Genomic DNA, 24,248 nt, shown 5'->3' with positions numbered 1-24,248 from the left:
TGCTTTCAGTTCTTTTGGATGTATACCCAGAAGGCAAAGGCTGGATCGTAGGTAATTCTATGTTTGGGTTTAAAATCTTAAATGTATTTTTAACCTTCGGGAGTAAGAGGAGCAAATTCGTAATTTTTTTTTTTTTTTTTTTTTTTTTTTTTACCGTACGCAGGCCTCTCAACTGCTGTGGCCTCTCCCATTGCGGAGCACAGGCTCCGGATGCACAGGCTCAGCAGCCATGGCTCACGGGCCTAGCTGCTCCACGGCATGTGGGATCCTCCCGGACCGGGGCACGAACCCGTGTCCCCTGCATCGGCAGGCGGACCCCCAACCACTGCGCCACCAGGGAAGCCCCAAATTCATAATTTTTTACACAGTGCTGAGAAAATAAAATTCACCCTAGTGGTGGATATGAAAATGTCAGGTTTCACTTGTTCGTAAACGTTTCAGAGAAATTAAATGATTATACATTCAGAGACTTCTAGAAGTATTGCATAAATACATTTGAAATTTAAAAAAAAAAAAAAAACCTAACTGGCTCTCAAGTATTACCAGTAAAATGATACCAAGGTTAGCAAGGACACTTGAAATCCATAGACATTCCCAATGGAAATGGAATATTTCTAGAACATACAACATACTTCTAATCCTTCTCTTTAGCCTCTGTTTACTGACCCAAGATCACTATGAGTGACCACTGTCCTGTCTCCGTGTACTGTACATGATCTTCTCAGGAGCTACTGCAGTCTTGAATTCTGTCTTACCGAATGGAACCAGGACATTCTAAAGGTTAAATCTCCTTGCTCAGGACTACTGACATAGAAGACACAAGAGATGGGCTGAACCTTTTTGGAATGCTGAAAGAGAGCTTAAAGTTCCTTTTTGAAGAAATCTCTGATTTTAGTCATAGAGACCTTGACTTTTCATCACTGCATTCCCAGCGCCTGGCAGGGATACTCAGTAAATCTCCACTGGATTCTAATAACATGGTAGGGTAAAGACCTCTCAAGTCTGATTATATTGAAATTCTGGGAACTGATTTCAGATTATTTCAATTTAAAGAGATTCAATGAGTCCACAAACATGTATTAAGTCCTTACCACGTGCAAGGCTCTGCTGCAAACTCTACGAGAGATTCAAAAATAAGTGTGTTCCTACCCTCCAGGTTACAGTCTAGTAAAGTATTCTAGAGAAACTAAGACATACCAAAAAAACCAATAACAAAATTTGTTCTTGTGATATAAGTCAGGTATAAGTCAAGTTACAGCACAGAGAATGAATTCCATCTAGTTGGGGGCAGGTTTTGGAGGTTTTATAGAAGAGGTGGCAATTGAAAGAGAAATAGGTCTGCGAGGATCCCAGAAGATAAAGGATGGGCAGAAAGGGCGGCCTAGACAGAGGAAACATGTTTATAAGCAGCTTGGAGATTGAAAGATGTAGTTTTCCTGTACTATCGATTGACAAAGGGAGGATCCCACATGCCGCAGAGCAACTAAGCCCATGCGCCACAACTACTGAGCCTGCTCTGTAGCATCCGCCAGCCACAACTACTGAGCAAACACACCTAGAGCGCGTGCTCCGCAACAAGAGAAGCCACCCGGACCAGGGCTTGAACCTGTGTCCCCTGCATTGGCAGGCAGGTTCTTCACCACTGTGCCACCAGGGAAGCCCAGAACATGTTTTTCTAAAAGACAAATCATGATTATCATGACCCTTTTACGGGTGTGGCAGCTTAGTCCGCCAGTAGACATCTGTATTAGCTTCTTATTGCTGCTGTAACAAATAACCACACATTTATTCTCGTGTAGTGCTGGAGGTCAGAATTCCTAAAGTCAAGGTGTGAGGAGGGCTGCATTCCTTCTAGAGGCTCTAGCGGGTAATCTGTCTCTTTGCATTTTCCAGCTTCTAGCGACTGCCTGCATTCTTCGGTTTGTGGCCCCTTCCTCCATCTTCAAAGCCAACAGCACAGCATCTTCCAGTCTTTCTCTCTCTCTGCTTCCATCCTCACATCCTTTCTGACTCTGACCCTCCTGCCTCCCTCTTATAAGAACCCTTATGATTACATTGTTCCCACCTGGATAATCCAAGATCATTAGTGTAAGCACATCTGCAATGTACCGTTTGCCATGTAAAGTAACATATTCACAGGAACCAGGAAGAAGGACACGGGCATATCCGGGGGGATGTTATTCAACCTACCACAAGGCTGGGTAAATTTCAATCTGAAATTTTGTTTTCAAACATATAATCTCAATCACATTTTGAGAATCAGAGTAGACTATCATAGATTACATTTTTGTTGCTGTGAAAGGCATTTTCAAAAGACTGTTTTAAGTTTTAGGGTGTTCCAAGATACAAGAGAAAGGTAAAATTTTAAATTTTTTTTAATCAAGAAGATGAAAGGAAAGCTAGGTAAAATAATGAACAAGCACATAAGCAGCGGTAAATCACAGATTCCTTCATTAAAGAAATATTGGGAAACCACATGGCTTGTGCCAAAAAGCAACTAGGAATCCTATAGTTCCAAGCGACCTGATTAGACAGGGACATGCAGGTTCATCATTCTGCCCAGTGCCTCTCCTGAGTGGGGACGGACTCAGACCACCGCTGCCTGGCTCAGTGTCACTGCAGCTGAAACTTCAATGGACTCGCCAGCCTCGCGACACCAGCTGCGAGCCACGGAGGTACCATCCTCCTGTACAAAGCACCAGACACAAACCAGCGCACATCCCATGAAACCATCACCCTAACCCTACAGAGAGGGCAGCCAAGCACATCCACCTCCTCTGTCAGGTCTAGAAGTCAAGAGCCTGACCAAGGTTGCACGCTTAATTCCTGGTAAAGGCAGAACCAGCCCAGAGTGTACACCTTCCCCCCAGCAGACATCAACACGTCCACAGAATCTTCGACAGTAAATAAACCTTCAATGAGCCTTGCTGGTCCTGTGAAGATCCCTCCTTGAACTCAGACTCTTCTCCACAATTTCCAGCAGTCCTCATTCCAAATCTTTCCTCTCCCCTCCAGCTCCATCCCACTCTCTCTGCCACTCCCTCCTCCAATTTAACTACAAAATTCTATCCAAAGGCACTCAGTTTTCTTTTTCCCTATCCACTGATTCCTCCCCTCAAAAAATGAGCTTATCAGAAAGAGAAAGACAAATACCATATGATATCACTTATATGTGGAATCTAAAATAGGACACAGATGAACTTATTTACGCAACAGAAACAGACTCACAGACATAGAGAATAGACTTGTGGTTGCCAAGGGGGATGGGAGGTGGGGAAGGGATGGATTGGGAGTTTGGGGTTAGCAGATGCAAACTATTATATATAGAATGGATAAACAACAAAGTCCTACTGTAGAGCACAGGAAACTACATTCAATATCCTGTAACAAACCATAATGGAAAAGAATATGAAAAAGAATATAGACAGATGATAGACAGATAGATAGATAACTGAATCACTTTGCCATACAGCAGAAATTAACACAACATTGTAAAACAACTATACTTGAATAAAATAAATTTTTTTAAATGAGCTTATCCTCTGAATAAGTATTATGAGAGGCTAACCACCATTAAAGGTTAACACTGGGAGCTTGGGAGTCAGACAGCCTGTGTCTTTGACCTGGCTTGTCCTCACTAGCTGTGTGACCTTGAGGCAGTGACTTAACCTCTCTGTGCTTCAGTGTCCTCACCTGGAAATGAGAATCATAACAGCAAGGCCTTGGCAGAGCAGTGGTAAGAACTGAATGGATGCAGGGTGCGCAGTGGGGCTCCGGAGCCTGCACTCTTAACCACTCAACACATCGAATTCACAACTTCAGCTTTTATAATATTTCTCATGTAGGCATTAGCTCTACATAACTGGTACCTCGGTTCTCATAACTTTCCTGTGTTAGGCAAGATGCAATTCTGAGATAATGATCCCCATTTTACTGGGATACAAACTGAGACTCACGAAGCCTCTGGGCCTTCTCACGGACGTGCTATCTTTTTTGCCCACCGCAGAATCTTGCTACGAGGTTTTTCTCATCCAGTTTCCTTAGCCTGGCAATGGACAATTTCATAGCTGCCTTCTCTACAAATTTCTAGGTTTGGGGGAAGGAGAGTTTTTTGGGGGGTTTTTTTGGTTTAGAATTTGCTCAGGACCGGATCAAATTTGGGAAGAACGCAAAGAACATGATTGTGAGAATGGACTGGATTTGTCTCTGCCTGGCAATCTGTGAAGGCCATGAAGGTACAATGTGATGTGTGAGTGCCCTGCCCCGGGTCTGCTGTCTGCTGTCCCCACTCATCAGCCTCCCAAGTGACTTCTAGCCATGTCGAGCACACACACACTGAGGCACTTTCTCTATGAAGACAAATGTGTTTTGCCGTGAATAGGCAATGCTTTTGAGCCAAAAGACATATTCTAATCAAAAACTATCATCAGAGGCTTGAAGGAAAACATGATCTTTCTACAGTTTTATGTGTGTGTGGGGTGTGTGTGTGTGTGTGTGTGTGTGTGTGTGTGTGTGTGTGTGTGTATGTGGAAGGGACAGCCTATTTCTGAGCTCACAGCAGTGACAGGGCCACAAGTCAACCTGAAGCCATTAGCACATACCTTGATGTTTTATCTCACTTAAATATTCTTTAAAGAGAGATATACTGAACAGATGGATAAATTTCAAGATTTAACAACTCATGGGGACATTATTACTGTTGCATTCGATGGCAGCCTTTATCGCCTCTATGCTTCAAGAAAGACATTCCATCTTGAAGAGTTCTTGCCTTAATCATTGGCAAACTGGCCCTGGTCACACCTAGACGATGAGGAAATACACCCTGGGCCCTTCAAACCTGGGTATTACCTGAATCTCCAGTACCCCTACCTGGGCAACCTCTCTCCTGCAGCAGAACCAATGTGTGTCTGAGGTTCAAAGAAAGGGAAGGAGAAAATGAGAGTTGGATGAGGGAGGAGAGTGACTCTACCGGGTGATGATGATGATGATGACGATGTTGATAATGATGATGATGAGGAGGAGGAGGATGAATGACAGAAATAGCCTAGTGTATGTATGAAATAAATACTCAATAATCGTAGATCCCTCTCCCCTGCATGCCCAGACCAACAACATCAGCAAAATGTTGAACTGTAATTCCATATGACCATGATGTCATGTCAGAGGTGGAAGGACCCCTGTGGTCTGGGGAGTTCCAGAGGTTCTATGGAAAAGGTTCAGGGTCAAGTCCAGAACCTGGGCTCTCAGCACCCCTCCCCCCTACACACACACACACACACACACACACACACCCCTGAAAAAGATGTAAAGGTGACCAAATTTCAGATTCACATATGAGACTTAGTTTTGTCTTCTCCCTTTAAAACATCCTTCACCCTTCCTAATTTTGTTCAATCCACTTTTGAATTGCCTGCATAGAAGAAAGAGGAAAGAAATTCGGGATTTCCCTATAGTCCTACTCCTTCCCCACAGCCTGCCAAGCAAGAATGCTAAAAGCCCCTGCCGAGCACCCTGCCAGGCGCCAGGAATCATGCTACTTGCTCTTCCCACGAGGTGGGAACTGTATGACACCATTTTATAGATGAGGACATGAAGATGTGTATGTAAGACTTGCCCAAGGGCACAGAGATAATAAATGACAGGTCTAGGATTTGAACCAAGTTCAGGCTAACACCAGAATCCCTGGAATTCGCCACTGCGGGCAAGAAGTCAAGCTCTTTTTTTTTTTTTTTTGGCCACACTTTGTGGCATGTGGGATCTTAGTTCACCAACCAGGGGTCGAACCTGTGCCCCCTGCACTGGGAGCACGGAGTCCTAACCACTGGACCGCCAGGGAAGTCCCTAGAAGCCAAGCTCTTTATCCTTGGCCTGATGGTGGCCTGGGGAAGCCCTCATTATAGGTGAGTGACCTTTGGAGTAACGCAGTCTATGCGTAGGTCTATTTAGCAGAGAAAACTAGAGCGGATTTCTATGATACCCTAAAAAAGAGATTTCTGTGGCCGGGAGCCGGCATAAACTTCTTAGAAAATCTAAGACAGCTGATGAGTTTTAGGCAAGTTTCTCACTTAAAGAGTTTGAAAGAGAGGGGCACCATCAATCAATAAGGCAAATTAATTGAACACAAATAGGTGACCTATTTTTTAACACAAAGAGTACTTCCTTCTGATAGAGGATTTTCGCTTTTGAGCCTATGAAGGATATTATATCCTTCATAGTCCTAGGGGACTAACCATGGCATATAAAGCACAGTTAAAGGGTCTGAAGAAGCTTAGCTAGAGAAGTGGTCCATCCCAATCCCCCGGTCACCAGTGACCAACTGTGGTCCATGGAATGCACGACTGTTGGGCCCTGGGGTCTGGTCTTTGCCCCTCTTTCCTTTTTAATCCGTCACTTCAATATGATGAAGATTCCAAAATCTTTGATCTCCAGGCTAATGAGTCCCAGAATTCAATATTCAAGGGCCCCGTTGACCGTCTCTAGTGGGATGACCTTCAGTTCTTTTTTTTTTAAATTTTTATTGGAGTATAGTTGATTCACAATGTTGTATTAGTTTCTGCTGTGCAGCAAAGTGAATCGGTTATACATATACATATATCAACTCTTTTTTTTAGTCTTTCCCCATATAGGTCATTACACCAGAAATAGATGGTGCCTCTGAAGGGTTCTTAAAGAAAGTAGCATCAAATCATGATCAGTCATGCACTTGAAATGCTCAGGAGTTTCTGCAGCCCCAGTACGTGCCGGCTAAGAAATTGCACTTGGTGGTCTGAGACGAAGCACCAGGGAGGTGCAGGAAACAGTGAATTCTCAGGTGTGGTCCCCGGGACTCCCCTTTCCCACCTGAGCACCAGAGGGCAGAGAGACTAAGCTCTATAAAATCTCCTACAACCGGCTTAGAGGCATCAGACGAGAATTTTAGGACCCATCCTTCCTAAGATGCTTCTAGGCAGAGGTGTTAAATTGCCACGCAGATGGTGGAGGTGAGCTCTGTATCCTGAGGCTCATTTTACTGGATACCAGCAGGGTAATAACCAGCAAAGCCAACTGGCACCAGGCTAAGAACCAGCCCTGTGCCCGCCAATGAAAATGCGGCACATCCCCTAGGCCAGCGTGGCTTCAGGTCCTGGGGCCATTTGTTTTAGCAGCTTTATGGGGTGGGGCGGGGGGAACTACAGTTTTTTCACTATCACCATAAAACTTTAGCATTACAAACAAACCATTAATACTGAAGGTTGATGTCTATAGTTTGGAAGAAACATTAAAATAAAAATAGCCTTGAATTTTAAGCAAATAAGGTTAGGGGAACCCTGGGAGAGTGAGAAAAAGCCAGCAAAGGGAACACAACAGGAAACAGGGACAGAAGCTACATCCAGCAAAACCTATGGCTGGGCTCTTCCATTTCCAGAAAGCATCACTATTCCAACAGAACCAGTTCAAAGAGGAAGGAATGGAAGACTTCTTTCCAATGTGTTGAACTCAAAGAGCTGATGATGTCCCCTTCTAAAAGGGAGTGGGTTCTGGTCATCTGGCCATGATTTCGGCCTTCCTATCTACCATCACCACCTCTGCTCCAACCCATGGAATAAGTCGTGTGAGATATTTTTAAAAAGGAAATTTATGGGCATGTTCATTTCTGATCCTTGGAAGCGTCACAGTGAGGAGCCGGAAAGCCTGAATTTTCAACCATCCGCAGAAGTTTCCCACATCTGGTTCTATCTCTCAGGACAACCCAAGGTTTGGAAGTCAGTGTCATTGGGTCCTCTTCCTCCCCTTTGACAACTTAGACTCTTACTTTCACTCCAGTGAGGACAAGGTCTTTGCAAGGTAAAGTGTTGAAGTTAACGTCGGGAAAGATGTCCTTATGGGCTTAGACACAGAGAATCATGGTGGGGTGCCCAGATTCTTCCACATAGAAAGGTCTTTCCAATTAGGGGCATTCACCTCCTGAAGTGAGCCTGTCCTGACAGGACAGCTGCATAGGATACTGACTAGTGTTTTCCTTTTTCCTCGAAGGAGCCAATTTGCCCCAAGGTGGAAGTAATAATCCTCTGTCTGGATGTGTCTTGTCATTATTGTGGTGATCTTCATCATCGTCGTCATCATAACAACAATAATAGCAACAATTACTATTACTACTACTGTTACTATTTATTGGGCACTTACTACACACCATATACAATAGTAACTCACTCTGCATATATTACCTCATACTATCCCTTTGAAGTATATACTGTTATCCACATTGTACGTGCAAGAAAACCAAAACTCATGGAGCATCTGACTCTAAATGCCATGCATCATGAACCACGTTTCACTGCCAGATACATCATCCCAATTCCATTCTCATTATAGAATGAATAGCTCACTTTGGGACAAACTTCTCTCATCAGAGGACCTGGCATTCATTTATTCAACAAGTATTTCTGAGCAGTCACTATGTGTCGAAACGTTCACTATGTTTGCTCACAGGGATGGACATAGTGTAACTGGGTGCTGCCCTCATAATGAAACAAACCCAGCAAAAGTTAATGTCCTCCTGGAGGCACTTTGGGTCTCTGCCATCCAGCCTTCCCTGCCGGCTCCACCCTCTTCTGCCCCTGCTGAACCTCTTCCTTTCACATTTCAATGGATGCATTTGAAATATAGTCATATATGTATTAGAAAAAGGACAAATTTCCCTTGCTTTGAAATAATAGATCCATCACTTCTAATCTTCTACAACAATACCTCCTCCTCAAAAATAGTAAGCAGAAGATTCTTAAAAGTAGCATTATATGTAAGACACTAATTTAAAAATGGGAAAATAGGTTTAAAGGTTGGATGACTTGTCTGTGGTCATATGGCTGCTGATCCGGTGGGTTTGGGTTCAGCTGTGAGTGCCCCAAAAAACAAAACAGAAGTCAATTTCTCTCTGTTCCACTATCCTCAGACACCAGGATCCTTCCAGCTCACCACTCTGCCACCTTTGTCTTCATGGTGTCAGACGAAGACATTCCCACTCCAGTAATAAGAAGGAGGAAAGGATAAAGAAGAGGCAAAGCGCACCAAAGTTGCCCAATGTCACTCTGGCTTACATCTCATTGGCCAGAACTTACTAATATGGCCACACTTAGCTCTTAAGGAGACTGGGAAATGTAGTCTTTATTCTAGCACCCACTTGTCCAGCTAAAATTTCTTCTACTAAGGAAGAAACAATATTGGAGAAGAGCTGACCAGCCCTGTTGCAACTGCTAAGTAGTGTAACTGGAATAGTCCCAGATCTGTGGAACTCCAGAGACCCTACTCTGTCAGGTAGGCTTTAATTCCTATTTTTATAGCAATGACCTTTGGTCCTCTCTTCTTTACTGCATAAAGAAATTGCTAAGTATGACTTTAGAACTTTCTGTAACATTTCACTAGCTTTCAATTCAACAGCTAGAAGCCATCTCCCAGCTAATTTGTATGTTCTTTGGTGGCTTTAAAATACACCTGCTAATGCTTTGATATTCATCCCTTCAGAAATGAAGCCTAATTCCACTTACCTTAAGTATAAGCTCCATTTAGTGACTCACTTTTAGCGAATGTATGTGGCAGAAGTGACAATATGTGACATCTGAGACAAGATCATAAAACGATCATTCATTCTAGGAAAAGCCAAACCCCATGTCATGAAGTTGCTCAAGCAGTGCTAAGGGGAGGCCCTCATGGAAGGAACTGAGGCCTCCAGCCAACAGCCCTGGGAGTGAGTTTGGATAGATTCCCCAGCCACAGTCAAGCCTTCAGATGATTACAATCCCACTAAGCGTCTTGACTGCAACCTTTTGAAAGACACTGGGCCAGACCAGCCATCTTTGCCACTCCCGGATTCTTGATCCACAGAAACGGTGAGATAAAAATGTTTTTTGTTCTAAACCAGTAAGTTTGGGAGTAATTTGTCACACAGCAATATAGGTCTCAATGTGAATTCAGTGTTATTTTGGCTTGAGAATTAGAGAAAGTAGAAATGACCACCTTGATAGAGAAAACCCGTATTTTAAATGGCTGTGTACTAGCTCATCACCTGCTTTTCAATGGTTTGGAGCAGTGTTTGGATGAGATGCTCCGGATGCCACTGTGAAGAGGAAAGACGAGTGAGCCATCCCTGCTAGAACATATTGCTAATATCACATCCCTCAGTAGTCCCAGGAAACAGCTGAACCTGCTGCTGGCCAATTACCACCAGGAGAAAACAGCTCAGTATCAACGAAGCCAACATCAAAATGATGAGTTTTGGCAAACTCTCTCCAGTATCCAGATGGATAATGCAGAACAATTGGACTCAACGGGTTAACTTATTCAGTTATTTGGGGAAGCACTGTGGAGCTTAATTACCTTAGCAGATCTATTAGGATGCATTTCTGTTGAAAGCTGAAGGTTCCACAGGAAGAATATCAAGGTTATTTTATGACAGGGGTGAATTGCTGGTAACTCCTGTTCCACAGATATCCCAAGTCAAAGGTCATGCTTTATGATGTAGGTCCTTCAATATAGGACCTACATGAAGGGAAGGAGCTACATGTAGGAAACTTTTATACCAAGATATCACTTCTTCCTACTATCTCAAGTAGGGTTCTTAGGAGAGGAAACCAGAGAAACATGTCCTACAGGGGTTACTTGGCATCATCCGGTGGGAAGGCTTTTTAAACTACCATCTGCCCTCCTCTTTCTATATCTGGAGTCTAAGATTAGCACCTAGTCCTTCACTGAGAATCACCACCATCAAAAGGCACCATTACTAGGGGTAAAAGGTTTCAAAAAACCTTCAGAAATTAGAGGTTGAGAAAAAGCTGAAAGCCCCCAACATCTTTGGAATAACAATACAAAATGTTTGTACGGTGGGTATTTTTATTATGAGCCAAAGGGCTGCTGTTTAAAATACAAATGAGAAGACTATTCTTCCAATAGGATCCTTGAAGGTTGTCATTGGAAAAAGGTATGTTACCTTTTTTGCCCCAACCCACTGGAAGCCTGGAGCTAAATTTAATGCTCATTCACAGTAAATGTATTAGTGTTAGGGACTGTCATATTTTTTTCTTCCTCTTGGTATATGGATTTTTATTTCCTATTTCTATTCTGACAGCCTTTGCAGTTTGTGTTTCTTCTTTTATCATATGATGTCTCCATCACTTTGGGAAGCAGGCAGCATACAAATTACCAATGAGGAAAATGAAAGTGGCAGGGGTGGTACTCGGGTTTCCTTCTTGGCCACAGCTATCAAAACACATGCTCAGATCAAGACGACTCAGACAAATGTCCCTTTAAGGAGTGGGCCCTTAGAAGCAGCTGCCATCAGAGAAATCCCTCCTTGGCTCTGCTAACAAGGCTTCACAACCCACCACAAAAGACTTGCCCTCTCAAGGCTCAAAGGCAGGTCAAGCCTCTAGGAGGAAAGTACCCAGGTAGATAAAAGACCAGGGTTGTAAGGCTAATTCCCAGCTCCGGAGCAGAGCTGTCTATCTGGCACTCCCACTCCTGTTAGATGATGTGGCTCATTGTGTAGGTTTTATCGCCTCCTCTGGAGGAGAGAACTTTGAGGCATCAGCCTTCTCAGATAAGAGTTGAGAGCTTCTCTTCTTGTGACAGTAACGTTTCTGCCTTCTTAAAACCCCGCTTGAAAAGCCCGTAGAGGGAAGCATCTCAAAAAAGGCTAGTAGGGTGTGCCTCTGAGATTTCTAAATCAACCAGCATGAGTAGACGAGAAAGAAGAAAGGGTGGGGGGAGGCTTCTTAACAAGAAAATATATGATGTACCAGACAAGTGGGGGTGGAGAGGGGCTCTTCAGAGCTCAGAGCACAGGAGGCAGTCCCCTTCCAGCATGAACTCAAGCCCATCACCAGCCTTTTCTGGGCTGCTGTGCACCTCTGCTCTCCGTGAGAAACACACTGGGCTCACACAGAGCTTTAAAAATATCTCTCCACCCACTGAAAGTTTGATTAATCAGCCAAGTTCTCACCCAGGTGTCACAGCGGTGGCAGTGATATATATGATAGTGACATGAGGGTGCAGGGAAGGCACAAAGGGTCTTACTTAGCAGGTGGGAGGATTCAGAACATAGAACTTAAAAAGCACGAGCTCTGAAGCCAGGTGGTAGGCTGCATCCCCGTTCCAACACATGCTAGTTAGGCGACCTTGGACAAGGTTATTTAATGTCTCCCTTTTCCACATTTGCAAAAACGGGGTTAATAATAGCACCTGCATCAGAGCATTATTGAGAGGGTTAAATGAGTTAATTCATCTCATGCACTTTGAACAGTTCCTGGAACATAGTAAGCATTCAATAAACAGCTGTGACGATGAAGAGGAGGATGACAACAACTGACAATGCTGAAACTTACAATATGGATAGGTCTTTCCCAGGTAGATAGAACATTCCTGAAAGAAGCAACTGAAACAAAGGCAGGGAAGCAGGAGAGATTGTGAGGCAGCAGGAAATGATCTAGAAGGCAAGTAGGGAGTTGAAGCAGACAAAATGAAAGGTCCAGGCCACACAGGGCTTCATATGCTCTGACACAGAGATGCGCTATAGCTAACACAGCTACAGGCTATGGAGAGCCATTTCAGAACTATAGGCAGAAGTGAAGTGTTAAAGGGTAAAGTGCTATGATGGTTGAAAATTACTTTTAACTGGTTCAGGTAAAAAACAAATTACTAATAATAAGCTTTTGCTGTGACAAAGTAACTGGTTTGAGAATAACCCTCCCACCGCGTACCTGAACAAAATACGTAAAGCAACTGTTTGCAGGCCATGAACAACCGGCAGCACAAGGCTGCAATAGCAGGGCAAGAGGAAATTCACAGGGTGAGCCCCATGTTCAATGTTCACCCTGGCCCTCTGCCCAGGGACAATTTCCAAGCACAGCTCTTACACTGGGGTAGTGGAAGGGGCTAGAACCTGTGGGGGTCAGGCAGCAGAGGGAAGAAAACTATGCAGAGAGGGGGCTTCGGAAACCTGTGTGGGGGGTTCCTTATGAATACTTGGCTGAAGGTTGGGCAACCCAAGTGCAAATTGAGATTAAACCAGACTTACCAGGAAGCAGCTGCTATGAGGTTGAGAATGGAAGACAGATGCTAGAGTTTAAGTATCCCTAGGGGATGTCTGAAAAACCTCATTAATACCCCAGGCATCCAGACACTAGAAAGACACATCTTAAGAGTAAGGGACACACTCTGAAGGCCTACATAAGACCCACCTGAACAAAACCTAAAACCAAGCCCTGACAAGATCCACAAGAGAGACAGAGTTTGGAGGCTGAGTCCCGCCCAAGCTAGAGGGGCTTGGGAGTCACCTTGGGATTTCCAAAGATCTACCCTATCATAAAATAAAACAAAATTGAACCAAAAGAAGTTTAAGGTGGTAGGCTAGTAACTGAACTACCTGTTAGAACAGAAAATCAGCCCTCTTCAAAGAAAGCCAAAAGAACACAGAGTCGATACCACATAGCATTCAAAATGTTCAGTGTACAGTCAAATATTAACAGGTGTGCAAAGAAACAAGAAAACTTGACTATAATCTAAAAAAGACAACAGACATCAACCCGCAGATGATCTAGAGCCTAGATGATGGGTTTAATACCTAAAGACTTTAAAGAGCTACTATAGATTTAGGAAAATATGTCCAAAGAATTAAAGAAAAATATCATTTAAATGAGTAAACAGAGTATTTCAGCAGAGAGATGGAAACTATAAAAAAGAACCAAATTAAAATTCTAGAACTGAAAAAATTGTGCATGTGTGTTGAGAAAAAGGGAAAGAGAGAGAAAGCAAATGCTGTAATGTCAGCAATTAGACAAAGGGTATACAGGTATTCACTGTACTTTCTAGAACCTCTATAGATTTTAAAATTTTTAAAAAGGATTAAAGAAATTTTAAATACACTGTTGTTTTATGTGTGTGTGTGTGTGTGTGTGTGTGCACATGTTTGTAGGACAAGAAGGGAAAAATGATAACCTAATCAAGTGTGTATTTGAGAAGCATCCTTCCAGTGAAATGGAACTGAAATGATACAAGGCTGATATCCTGGATGAGGCACAAGGAGATCACCTCTTGGTGACTGCAGTTGTCTAGCTGGTGGGAGAACCTGGCCCAAGAAAACAGCCATGTGGTTGGAGGAGAAGGAAGTTGGTCTGCAGGGCTTTGCCAATAATATGTGTGGAGTAAGAGAAAAGGAGGAATCAAGGATGACCCCCAAATTACCACCATAGCTGACTGGGTGTAATGTGACATAATTTCCTGAGAAAAATTCCAGGGGAGGAGCAGTTTGAGAGAGAAAAAGAAAATCTGTCCAGCTTTGGATCACTGGAGTTTAAGGGATTCGTGGGACATCTACACAGGACTATAAGTAGCAGGTCTAGAATTCAGGAGGGAGGCAGGGATCAAAGATATCTATCCCGAGGCGATCGGTATGCAGTTGCCCTTGGGGATGACAGCAAAAACCAACCCCGGGGAAAAACAGTGCATCAGCAGTGGGCAGAAGATGAGGGGAATGTCAAAGTGGCAGAAAAGAGGAAGGAGGAAAGCCAGCTAGTGACATGGATGCCAAGGCAGTGACAAACCAAAACCAAGGGTGTGAGCAATGCTGCCAGATGCGGCAGAAAGTCCAGAACAAACACCTGAGAGTCCTCTGGGTCAGGCAAACAGGGGGCCGTTGAGGAAACTGGTTCTGCAGATGCAGTGGCTCTGGAACAGTCCAGATGGAGGTAGTCAACTATTGAAGTGGTGCTTTTGTGTTTGAAAGTTGGCGGATTGATACATCCACTCCTAAACTCAAATTAAGATACCCTCCAGAAATGTCTGTAGGATAATGTATGCACATCCCCAGAAATATTAATTTTGAGATGTATACACATGTCAGAGCCTGGGGAGAATTTTTGCTAGTTGCCACACCAATGAAACTGGAGAAACACAATTTGCACCCACCCTGGGAACCAGAGAAACACGTACAAGGAAGACATTGGCTCATCACCATTGTTTACCCCGCCAGGGACCCAGAGGCTATGCTGACCAGCAAGTCAAGCGGTCGGTCCCTATTTCATAGCAACTGTTCTCCACGGTGATCTATTCCTCAACCCAAACCCACCTCAGCAGCACCTCCTTTCTAAGCTCCTTCGGGGAACATGATTCTCTGAGAGTAATAAGAGCCATGGGAGGGTGTGTCCCACCCTGGATTATTTGCGGGGGAGAGATGAGAGCCAGGATATGCACCAGAATGTTGGATACTAGCATGGGAACAGGAAGGAGACCAACAGAAAAGAAGAATATAGGAGTTAATTGAATTCTGTGACATAAGGAGCAAACCCAAGAGGAGGGGCCATCAAGATCCCCCCTCCGCCCAGCAGCCATGGACTAGATGAACGTCTTCTAGAAACTGGACTCTCCAGCTGGGGCTGAAAAGGGGGAAGTTATCCCAGGTCTGGAATAAAGTGAAGATAGAAGGAAGAAGGCTAAGGACTCTTTATAAACCTTGTTTGCTGACAGATCGTGGACCTACAAAGAACTCTCATTGCTGAGTCACAAAGCAGAACAGAAGAAAGCAAAGGGGACCATCTAAAAACACCTTCTAATGGAGAACAAAGGGAGCATCACTGGGAGACTTGGAGAAACAGATATTTATTATTAAAAAATCTCTATATAGAATTGATGACAAGAAACAGAAGAGATTTTCACAAACTGTGTACAAATTGTTCTCAATAAGACAAAGAGTTGGGAGAGAATATAAAAATATGGCTCCAGTAAAAGAGGAAGAGGTTGCCATGAGCAGAGCACAACAGCAACACCAAGGGCTGTATTCTCATAGCTACAAACTGGAAACAACTCGAATACCCACTGAGAATATAATGGATAAATAAACTGAGATCTATTTATATGTGATGAAACACTATACATTAATGAAAATGAATGAACTTCAACTACCCTCAAAAACGTGGTTCAGCCTCACACGTATAATGTTGAAGAAAAGAGGTTGGATGAAAAACAATAAATATAATATAACCCCCTTGAGATGAAGGAAAAACACAAACACAATTAAATGATGATAGGTAATTCAGGGCAGTGGTTGTCTTTGAGGAAGAGGTATTAGGAAGGACCTCAGGGGTACTTCAGGGTGCTGGTAACACCTTATTCCTTAACCTGGGTGGTTGTTGCATGTATGTTCATGTTTGGTAAGAACTGAACTGTGCAATAATACTTTTCTGTATTATACTTTGACCAAAAAGTTAAGGGGGAGCTACTGAAATAAAATCAAACTACAGAGGAACTGAAACTTTCATCCATAATGAAAATACACTCTAAAGGGAATCAAAAACAAATTTTTTTAAGTGACTGCAAACAACTAAACCAACGAGGTGGTAGACAGACTCAAGAATGAACGTAGAAGTGCAAAACAGGAAAATGATGTGAGAAGAGACGCATTTTGTGGAAAACATCGAATGAAGATCTAGCATTAGAATGGCAGGCATTCCTGAAGAAAAAAACAGAAATAACAACCATCCAAGATGTGACAGCAAACTAACCTAGGCTAAAAGGAAGACCCAAGAAATTAATCTGAGAGGCTGACACTGTTACTGGCAAAAATAACGTGAAATACCCACACGCAGACATTTCACGGTGGCCACAGGGAGCCGTGAGGACAGCAGCCCCCAACATCACAGCTGCAACAGAAGGGGAGGTTGATTACATCCTAATAGCCCCAAACTGGAAACAACCCGAACATCCATCCTGAATAGAAAGGATACGGAAATTGAGGTATATTTATATACAATGGAACACCATACATTAATGAAAACGAGTCAACTTCAGATAGAGGCAAGCTCAGTTTAAGATTAAGACAGCCTCACAAGATTATTCAATAAGTAGCAATGAAAAAACTCTTTTTAAGAAATTATAATTCATGCCTCTAATAAAATTCCACATGACACACTCTAAAAGTACAAGATACTGCTAATATATTTTGTATGTACATAAACTCCCTGAGTGGATTGTAAAATCCTTGAGCCAGGCAACGAAGATTATACTTCTTTGAATTCCTCCTCCACCCAGAAAGCATTTGGGTAAACACTCCTGTAATGAATGAATGAATAGGAATGAAAATATGAATGAAGAGGAAGGAAGGAGAGGAAGGAAGGATCTCAACCAATGCATCATTGCTGAGTTTGCCTGTTGGGTGAATTCCAATTCCAGTCTGGCCAACTGGATGCAGCTTTGCCTTAATTCCTCATAAGCTTTGTTTAAAGAGAAGAAACAGAAACTTCCCGGAGCGAAGGGCAACTGGAGGTGGCCTGCATGTTGAGTGGCCTCGTTCTCAGAGGGTAACCTCTCATGGACTGGGCGCCCTTGATCCTTACACTGAAGGAAAGGGGCGTTCCATCCCCAGCGACAAACACTGACCAGGTGAGGGAACCTGCCCTTGGTGATCCATGAGCAAAAGGCTGCAGCCACCCGGGGCAGGGATGGCACCCAGATAACATCTGCACCCCAGGTGGCTGGACCACAAAGGATGCTTCAATATCCACCCGCGTCCAACGCATCTACTCCCCGTGCAGCACCACATGTCCCGTGAGGATAAACGAGCGGCCCCGAACAGTAGGATATTAGGGCTTGGCTGACACACGGCAGCTCCAAGAGGACGGCAAACGGGCACAGTCTCGGAAACCGGCTTCCCCGAGAACCAAGCTGCAGTCCTCTGAACTGATTCCAGCCAGTTGGTTTTCAGACCCTGCCCGCCTGTTCTGCACTCAAAACACATCTCACAGCCCTGCCTGGAGCCCCAAGATGCTCGTAACGAAGCGTAAGCAGCCATAACTCAGGGTTCACCTTGGCAGAGATAAATAAATAAGTGAATAGAAGGAATCTTCCATTAGAAAATAAATGGCCTTTCTCCGGGTTGAGAGCCTGGATTACCCTCCTGAAGGACAAATACAGCATCTTCCCCAGCCGACCTCAGGCCATAACGTCCAGCTTCACTCAACCAGGGACCCCTGCCCCCCACAACCAGGGCTTCCAGGGCCAAGGCCACCCACCTGGACCTCCAGGGCTGTGAGAATTACCACCCGCTAGTCTCACCTGCTGAGAAGGCGCCTTTCAGCCCCATTCAGCTGCCTGTGCCTGACAGAAACAACAGGGTGGTGAGCTCTGCTGCCTGCCCAAGAACAGAGTTCAGCCAGTGCCCGAGTGGAGAAGGGCCGAGATCCAGGCAGTGGATCTCTTGAAAAGCCATACGCCCTGACAGTGGCCCAGATTTCACAGAGAAAAAAGCCATCACTCTGAGAAGTCTTGGAAAAATCATCTCTTGATTATTCATGGCAAAGCTGGGAAGGAGGAGGAAGAAAAATGGAAAGCCAGGGTATGTGAAAGCCATAGACGATTTCCAAACTTCACTGGGTTAGGCATCGCAGCCTCTGCAAGAGTTGCCCAACATATATCCGGAGAAAACCATAATTCAAAAGCATACATGCACCCCCCTGTTCACTGCAGCACTATTTACAACAGCCAAGACATGGAAACCACGTAAATGAGCATCCACAGATGAATGGATAAAGAAGATGTAGTATATTTATACAATGGGATATTACTGAGCCGCAAAAAAGAATGAAATAATGCCATTTGCAGCAACATGTATGGACCTAGGGCTTATCATACTAAGTGAAGTAAGTCAGACAGAGAAAAAGAAATATCATATGATATTGCTTATATGTGGAATCAAAAAAAAATGATACAAATGAACTTATATATAAAACAGAAATAGACCCACAGAGAGAAGACAAACTTATGGTTACCAAAGGGGAAAGGGGGTGGGGATAAATTAGGAGTTTGGGGTTAACTTATACACACTACTATATATAAAACAGATAAACGACCTACTGTATAGCACAAGGAACTATACTCAATATTTTGTAATAACTTATAAACGAAAAGAATCTGAAAAGGAATATATATACATATATATATATGTATAACTGAAACACTTTGCTACACACCTGAAACTAGCACAACATTGTAAATCAACGATACATCAATTTAAAAAGAAAAAAAAAAGAGTTGCCCGAAACACACAGACTTTCTGCCCAAGTCTCATGGCCTCTGCTCCACAGGGCTCCACACAGGAGGCTCCCAGTCACCCCTGCTAAGTGATGACTAAAACTGGAGGTCCAGCAACCAGCCCCCCTCCCAAATCAATGCACCACTGCCCTGCTCTCCACTAGGTAGGACTCCTTCCCAGGACACAGGAAAGCTTGGGCCTCACCTCACTTTGCCAACACACCCAGCTCAGCCTCGGCCTTGTTTGTGGCCACCAGGATGGGCTCATTTTGGAGGAGGTCAGGGCTCTATTTTCTGCTTCCGTGGCCTTGTCCAAATATCCTCTGGACAGTTGAAGGCCAGGAGATCTGAGGATACTGCTCTCCTCTCTGGCCCCCAGTCTGTCCAGACCACAGTGAGCAGATGCTGGGCCTAGGGAGTCTGGCTCTGCCCACATCACTCCCCTTCCTCTAATATCCTCCGGCCTCTCCTCCAGACCCAGCCCACCAGCCACTGAGCTCCACTGCTCCATCATGGACGTAAACAAGCCTCTACAGGTAGGCTTCAGAGATACCGCGCGCTCGGTTCCAGACCACCGCAATAAAGTAAAGAGCACAGTAAAGCGAATCACCGAATCTTTTCGTTTCCCAGCGCGTATAAAAGTTACATTTGCACTATGCTGTAGTCTGTTAAATGTGTGATGGCATTAGGTCCAAACAAACAATGTACATACCTTCATTTTAAAATATTTTATTGCTAAAAAATGCTAACCAGCATCTGACAATGCAGTGTTGCCCCCCAAACCTTCAATCCGTAAAAAATGCAGTATCTGCGAACTGCAATAAAGCGAAGCGTAATAAAACATGGTATGCCTGTCGAGAAGCAAGCAAACAACGCGGGTGAGAGCAAGAAAGCTATCCGACGGCCCTGTCCTTCGCCTGCCCCATCTCGTGCCCTTCATGAAGCGAGCCTGTCTTCCCTGGCCCAGAGACGAATCTCCCCGCCTACCATACCCCTTGTAAGAAATATGCACAAAGAAACCACACTGGTTCAGACCATTATACTCAAAGCAAAGATATGGGCCATATGGGGTAATTTTAACTTCCCTATTTTAGAAAGTAAACTTAAACTTCTTGTTGTAAAACAGTGTCACCAGGAACACAGCATTTCAAAACAAGAAGGGACACCAATCTGGCGTGGCCTCAGCAGATGCCTAGGCAAACATCTGGCTGAATCAACCTAATTCTCTATTCTAAAAGACAAAAACAAAAACCTTCTTCCTTGTTTTAATTTTTTTTTTTTACTCAAGGAGTTGATCTCCCCAGGATACAAAGGGGCACTGTCCCAGGATGAATTCAGTCACCGTGTCCCCAGGTTCGTTCGCATCCCAAAGCCAAGGCTACACTCTTACAGAGGCACAGAGGCAATCAAAATAATTGCCGGCCCTTCCCACCTAGACACAGCTTCCAGATGATTCTGATCTGGGCAGGATTCCAAGCACCATGGCCACAAGTCAAGAGACGGCCATGAACAAGTCTATGACCTCCCCGCAGCTGGGTCCCATGGTGAATGAGAAGATGGAAACAGGGCAACACTACTGGCGACCAAGCTTCCATCAATTGGAAAATACGTGTCACGAGTAGAAGCCTGTCTCCCCAGTCAGAGGGTTCCTTGTGGTACCCAAAGGAACCGAAATATTCACCATAGATTTTTCAGGCCACCAGGTCTATCCCACACAAAGAAGTCATTTAGGCAGAAGTGCTCTCTGAACTCTCTCCTGCTGCATCACGGTTAGACTTGGCCACAGCTGACGGCCAGCGTCTTAGACGCACAATGGCCCCAGATGCCTCCCTCGGTGGCTCACCTCCCACGCAAGGCGGGCTCCTTACCGTCAAGCTCCTCCACAGAGATGTTAGCCAGCTGCTCGCTGTCGCTGCCAGCAGACAGAGATCGGTTGAGGTAATTCCCCTTGTACAACAGGCCGGCCGTCACGTGGTGAAAAGGCATCTTCTCCCTGCTCACAAGAGACAGGGGGCAGGGGAAAGAAAGACATCATCATCATCCGTTCCTCCTTTCCTTCCCTGAAGGACCACCCTGGTGTTCAGATGGCCAGGAGTATTTTTTAAATAACAAGAACATTGGTAGCGGGAAAGTCAGAGAATTCCAGGGTCCCCGTGGCCAGAGCAATTCCCGAAGGATCCCAAGTTCTGTCCCTTCCTTCCTTGTACGTCTTACTTCATTCTCCCCATTTAATGAGGAACTTGAGCCATGTGGTCCTGGCAGACTGTGGGATACCCTGGCATCACCCAATTGTCTCTCCATGAAAACAAGGATACTCTCTGCTCCTTTCCCTGGTCTGATAAAAGCTTCCTCCAACCTCCTAGGAAAGAACTGCACACCCCAAAATGTGAGGCTGCCCAGTGACCATATGTCTTAGCCGTGACTGTGCGGAAATCCAACTTTTGCTTTTTGCTTTCCCAGGTAAAGCAGGTTCTGCACTTACACTGCACTCAAAGCAGGTCGGAAATGCCAGACTGTGAGTAAACACAGACAACAGTCTGTACCTCTGAGAAGGAGCCCTGTACCTGCCTGCACGAGTGGCTCATGAGCGTAGCCCTCTGAGACACCAATCACACCTGCCCTGCAGGAAAGGTGGGCAGCATCTCAAGGGGTCCCAAAACAAAGCAGCTTCCAGCATGCTCACAGGAAATGAAAGCATCGCATCCCCTCAGACCAGATGAACAAACCCTCCAAGCTCCTCGTACCAGAGCAACACCCCTGGGACTTTGAAGTTCCCACCAGTGCAAGGCGGGCCAGAGGCTCCAGACTAAGGTGAAAGGGAGGGAAGAGAGACACAGTTAGAAGGATGGGTCTCTCACAGCAGGGAGGTTCCTCAAAAAACTAGAGTTGCCATATGGTCCAGAAATCCCACTCTTGGGCATATATCCAGACAAAACTCTTAATTCAAAAAGATACATGCACCCCTATGTTCATAGCAACACTATTTACAATAGCCAAGACATGGAAACAACCTAAATGTCCATCGACAGATGAATGGATAAAGAAGATGTGGTACATCTATACAATGGAATACTACTCAGCCATAAAAAAGAATGGAATAATGCCATTTGCAGCAACATGGATAGACCAAGACATTATCATACTAAGCAAAGTAAGTCAGAAAGAGGAAGACAAATATCACATGATATCACTTATACGTGGAATCTAAAATAGAACATAGATGAACTGATCTACAAAACAGAAACAGACTCACAGACATAGAGAACAGACTTGTGGTTGCCAAGGGCGGGGGGGGGCAGGGGAGGGTTGGACTGGGAGTTTGGGATGCAAACTGTTATATATTGAACGGATAAAAAACAAGGTCTTCTAGGGGCAGGACAGGAATAAAGACGCAGACATAGAGAATGGACTTGAGGACACAAGGAGGGGGAAGGGTAAGCTGGGACAAAGTGAGAGAGTGGCATGGACATAGATACACTAACAAACATAAAATAGATAGCTAGTGGGAAGCAGCCACATAGCACAGGGAGATCAGCTCGGTGCTTTCTGACCACCTAGAGGGGTGGGATAGGGAAGGTGGGAGGGAGACGCAAGAGGGAGGAGATAGGGGGATATACGTATATGTATAGCTGATTCACTTTGTTATAAAGCAGAAACTAACACACCATTGTAAAGCAATTATACTCCAATAAAGACGTTAAAAAAAAAACAAGGTCTTATTTTTTTAGCACAGGGAACTATATTCAATATCCTATAATAAACCATAATGGAAAAGAATATGAAAAAAGAGAGAGAGAGAGAAAGTTGGATCTCTCCATAGGGGAAAGAGCAAGCTCTGTTACAGTGAGTGAGCCATGGGGCATATCCGGTTCTGCTTCTCCATCTGCAAAGGGGTCTAAGAGGATTGAGAAGCCTCTGAGCAGAATTAGGGAACTGGCAGGCAGAAGGGGGAGTCAATTCTAGGGTGTGGGTAGGGAACACCCTTTTAACAGAGCTCCAGGAAGGTAAACTGGGCAGCACCAGAAGGGGTAATCTCCCCGCCAATGGGGGCATACAAGCAGAGGCTGAGGGCCTCCCTGACAGGGGTTCTGTGGGAGAGAATCGGCCCCTGTGCTCTCTCCCCACACACCTATCATTCTCCATGTGAGTCCCCCATAGGGTCCCTTTGGGCACTAAAGTTTGCGTCTGTACACTAAGCTGGAGTGGTCCTAGCGGCCCCTCCGGGCACTGCTGAGTAACAAGGTGTAAATTACAGGAGGAGACAGCAACAGAAGGCCAGTCTCTGGGGATGACTGCTCAGGGCTTCAGGGTTCCCAAACCTTGCCATCCCTCAAGCCACACTCATGACAGCAACTGTCCCTGATGTAGGATGTTTGGAGGGGGGCGGGGGCCCCTGTCTTCTTTTCCCTGTGACACCACTGAGTGACAGGCCCGAGAGGACGCCCCTTCCTCTCTCTCCCTCCCAACTAGAGCTCACCCCAGCATGCCCCTGTATGGTCTGAGAGCTGCTGACTTAGAGATCAACCCAAGAGACTCTTCAAAGTGACAGGGCTTGACCAAGAGCAGGATGCCAGTTAGTGAAAGAATCCGATCTAGAACACAGGCCGCCTAAGCTCTCTTTCAACCAAGCAGCCTCAGCTCAGCACCAGACATTTCCACCTGGGTGTCAAACTCTCATTTCAAACCCAAGATGTAGAGAAATGAACTAATTATCTTCCTAAAAAATAGGCCACACTTCCTGATTTCTCTATTTCTATCAAAGGTACTTTCTCTCATCATAACAACTGGGGCAACTCTCACAAACGTTCTGGGCCCCAAACACATGGCAGAGGCAAGAGCCAGCCGCCTTAACTCTTTCCACAGCTAACAAAACGTACATACACCCACGGGCCAATTGCAAGTGACGGGGGGGGTGGGGGGGGGGAGGTTGGTTCCAGAGTACGCATGCCTTTGCCAGTTATAAGGGGCACATATTCAGCGAACTATTGATATAAGTCAGACCTTCCCCCTCCCCCTCCTGGCCAAATCCATCCTTATACATAAATAGGCAAGAACCTTTCTTTGGAAGAAGACTTCAATTACCATCTCCTCTTTTCTCAAAGTTAAATTTCAGACCAAACAGGTTTAAAGGTGAGAATCAGATGCACGAGCTAGGACTGCTCTCCCTTTCCTAAGGCCAGTCCTAATTTGGGGCGCCA

General features: G+C 44.8%; 1 protein-coding gene across 3 annotated transcripts in view; it reads right to left on the bottom strand.

Moving 5' to 3' along the window:
* The window catches only part of CALN1 (calneuron 1), a 434,654-nt gene that overhangs the window by 314,851 nt on the left and 95,555 nt on the right, over positions 1 to 24,248 (bottom strand). Inside the window, exon 2 of one of the 3 annotated variants that reach the window (XM_060124149.1) lies at positions 20,919 to 21,039. In XM_060124149.1, coding sequence (XP_059980132.1) covers positions 20,919 to 21,039 — 121 coding nt within the window. Of the gene's footprint in view, positions 1 to 20,918; positions 21,049 to 24,248 lie in introns of those variants that run through there. The other 2 variants (XM_060124150.1, XM_060124151.1) reach the window with 2 other exon arrangements.

Source organism: Lagenorhynchus albirostris, chromosome 15, assembly GCF_949774975.1.
Source record: "Lagenorhynchus albirostris chromosome 15, mLagAlb1.1, whole genome shotgun sequence".
Lineage (NCBI taxonomy): Eukaryota > Metazoa > Chordata > Mammalia > Artiodactyla > Delphinidae > Lagenorhynchus > Lagenorhynchus albirostris.
Note: the sequence above shows the minus strand (reverse complement) of the source record. Positions and strands in the feature narration are given on the sequence as shown.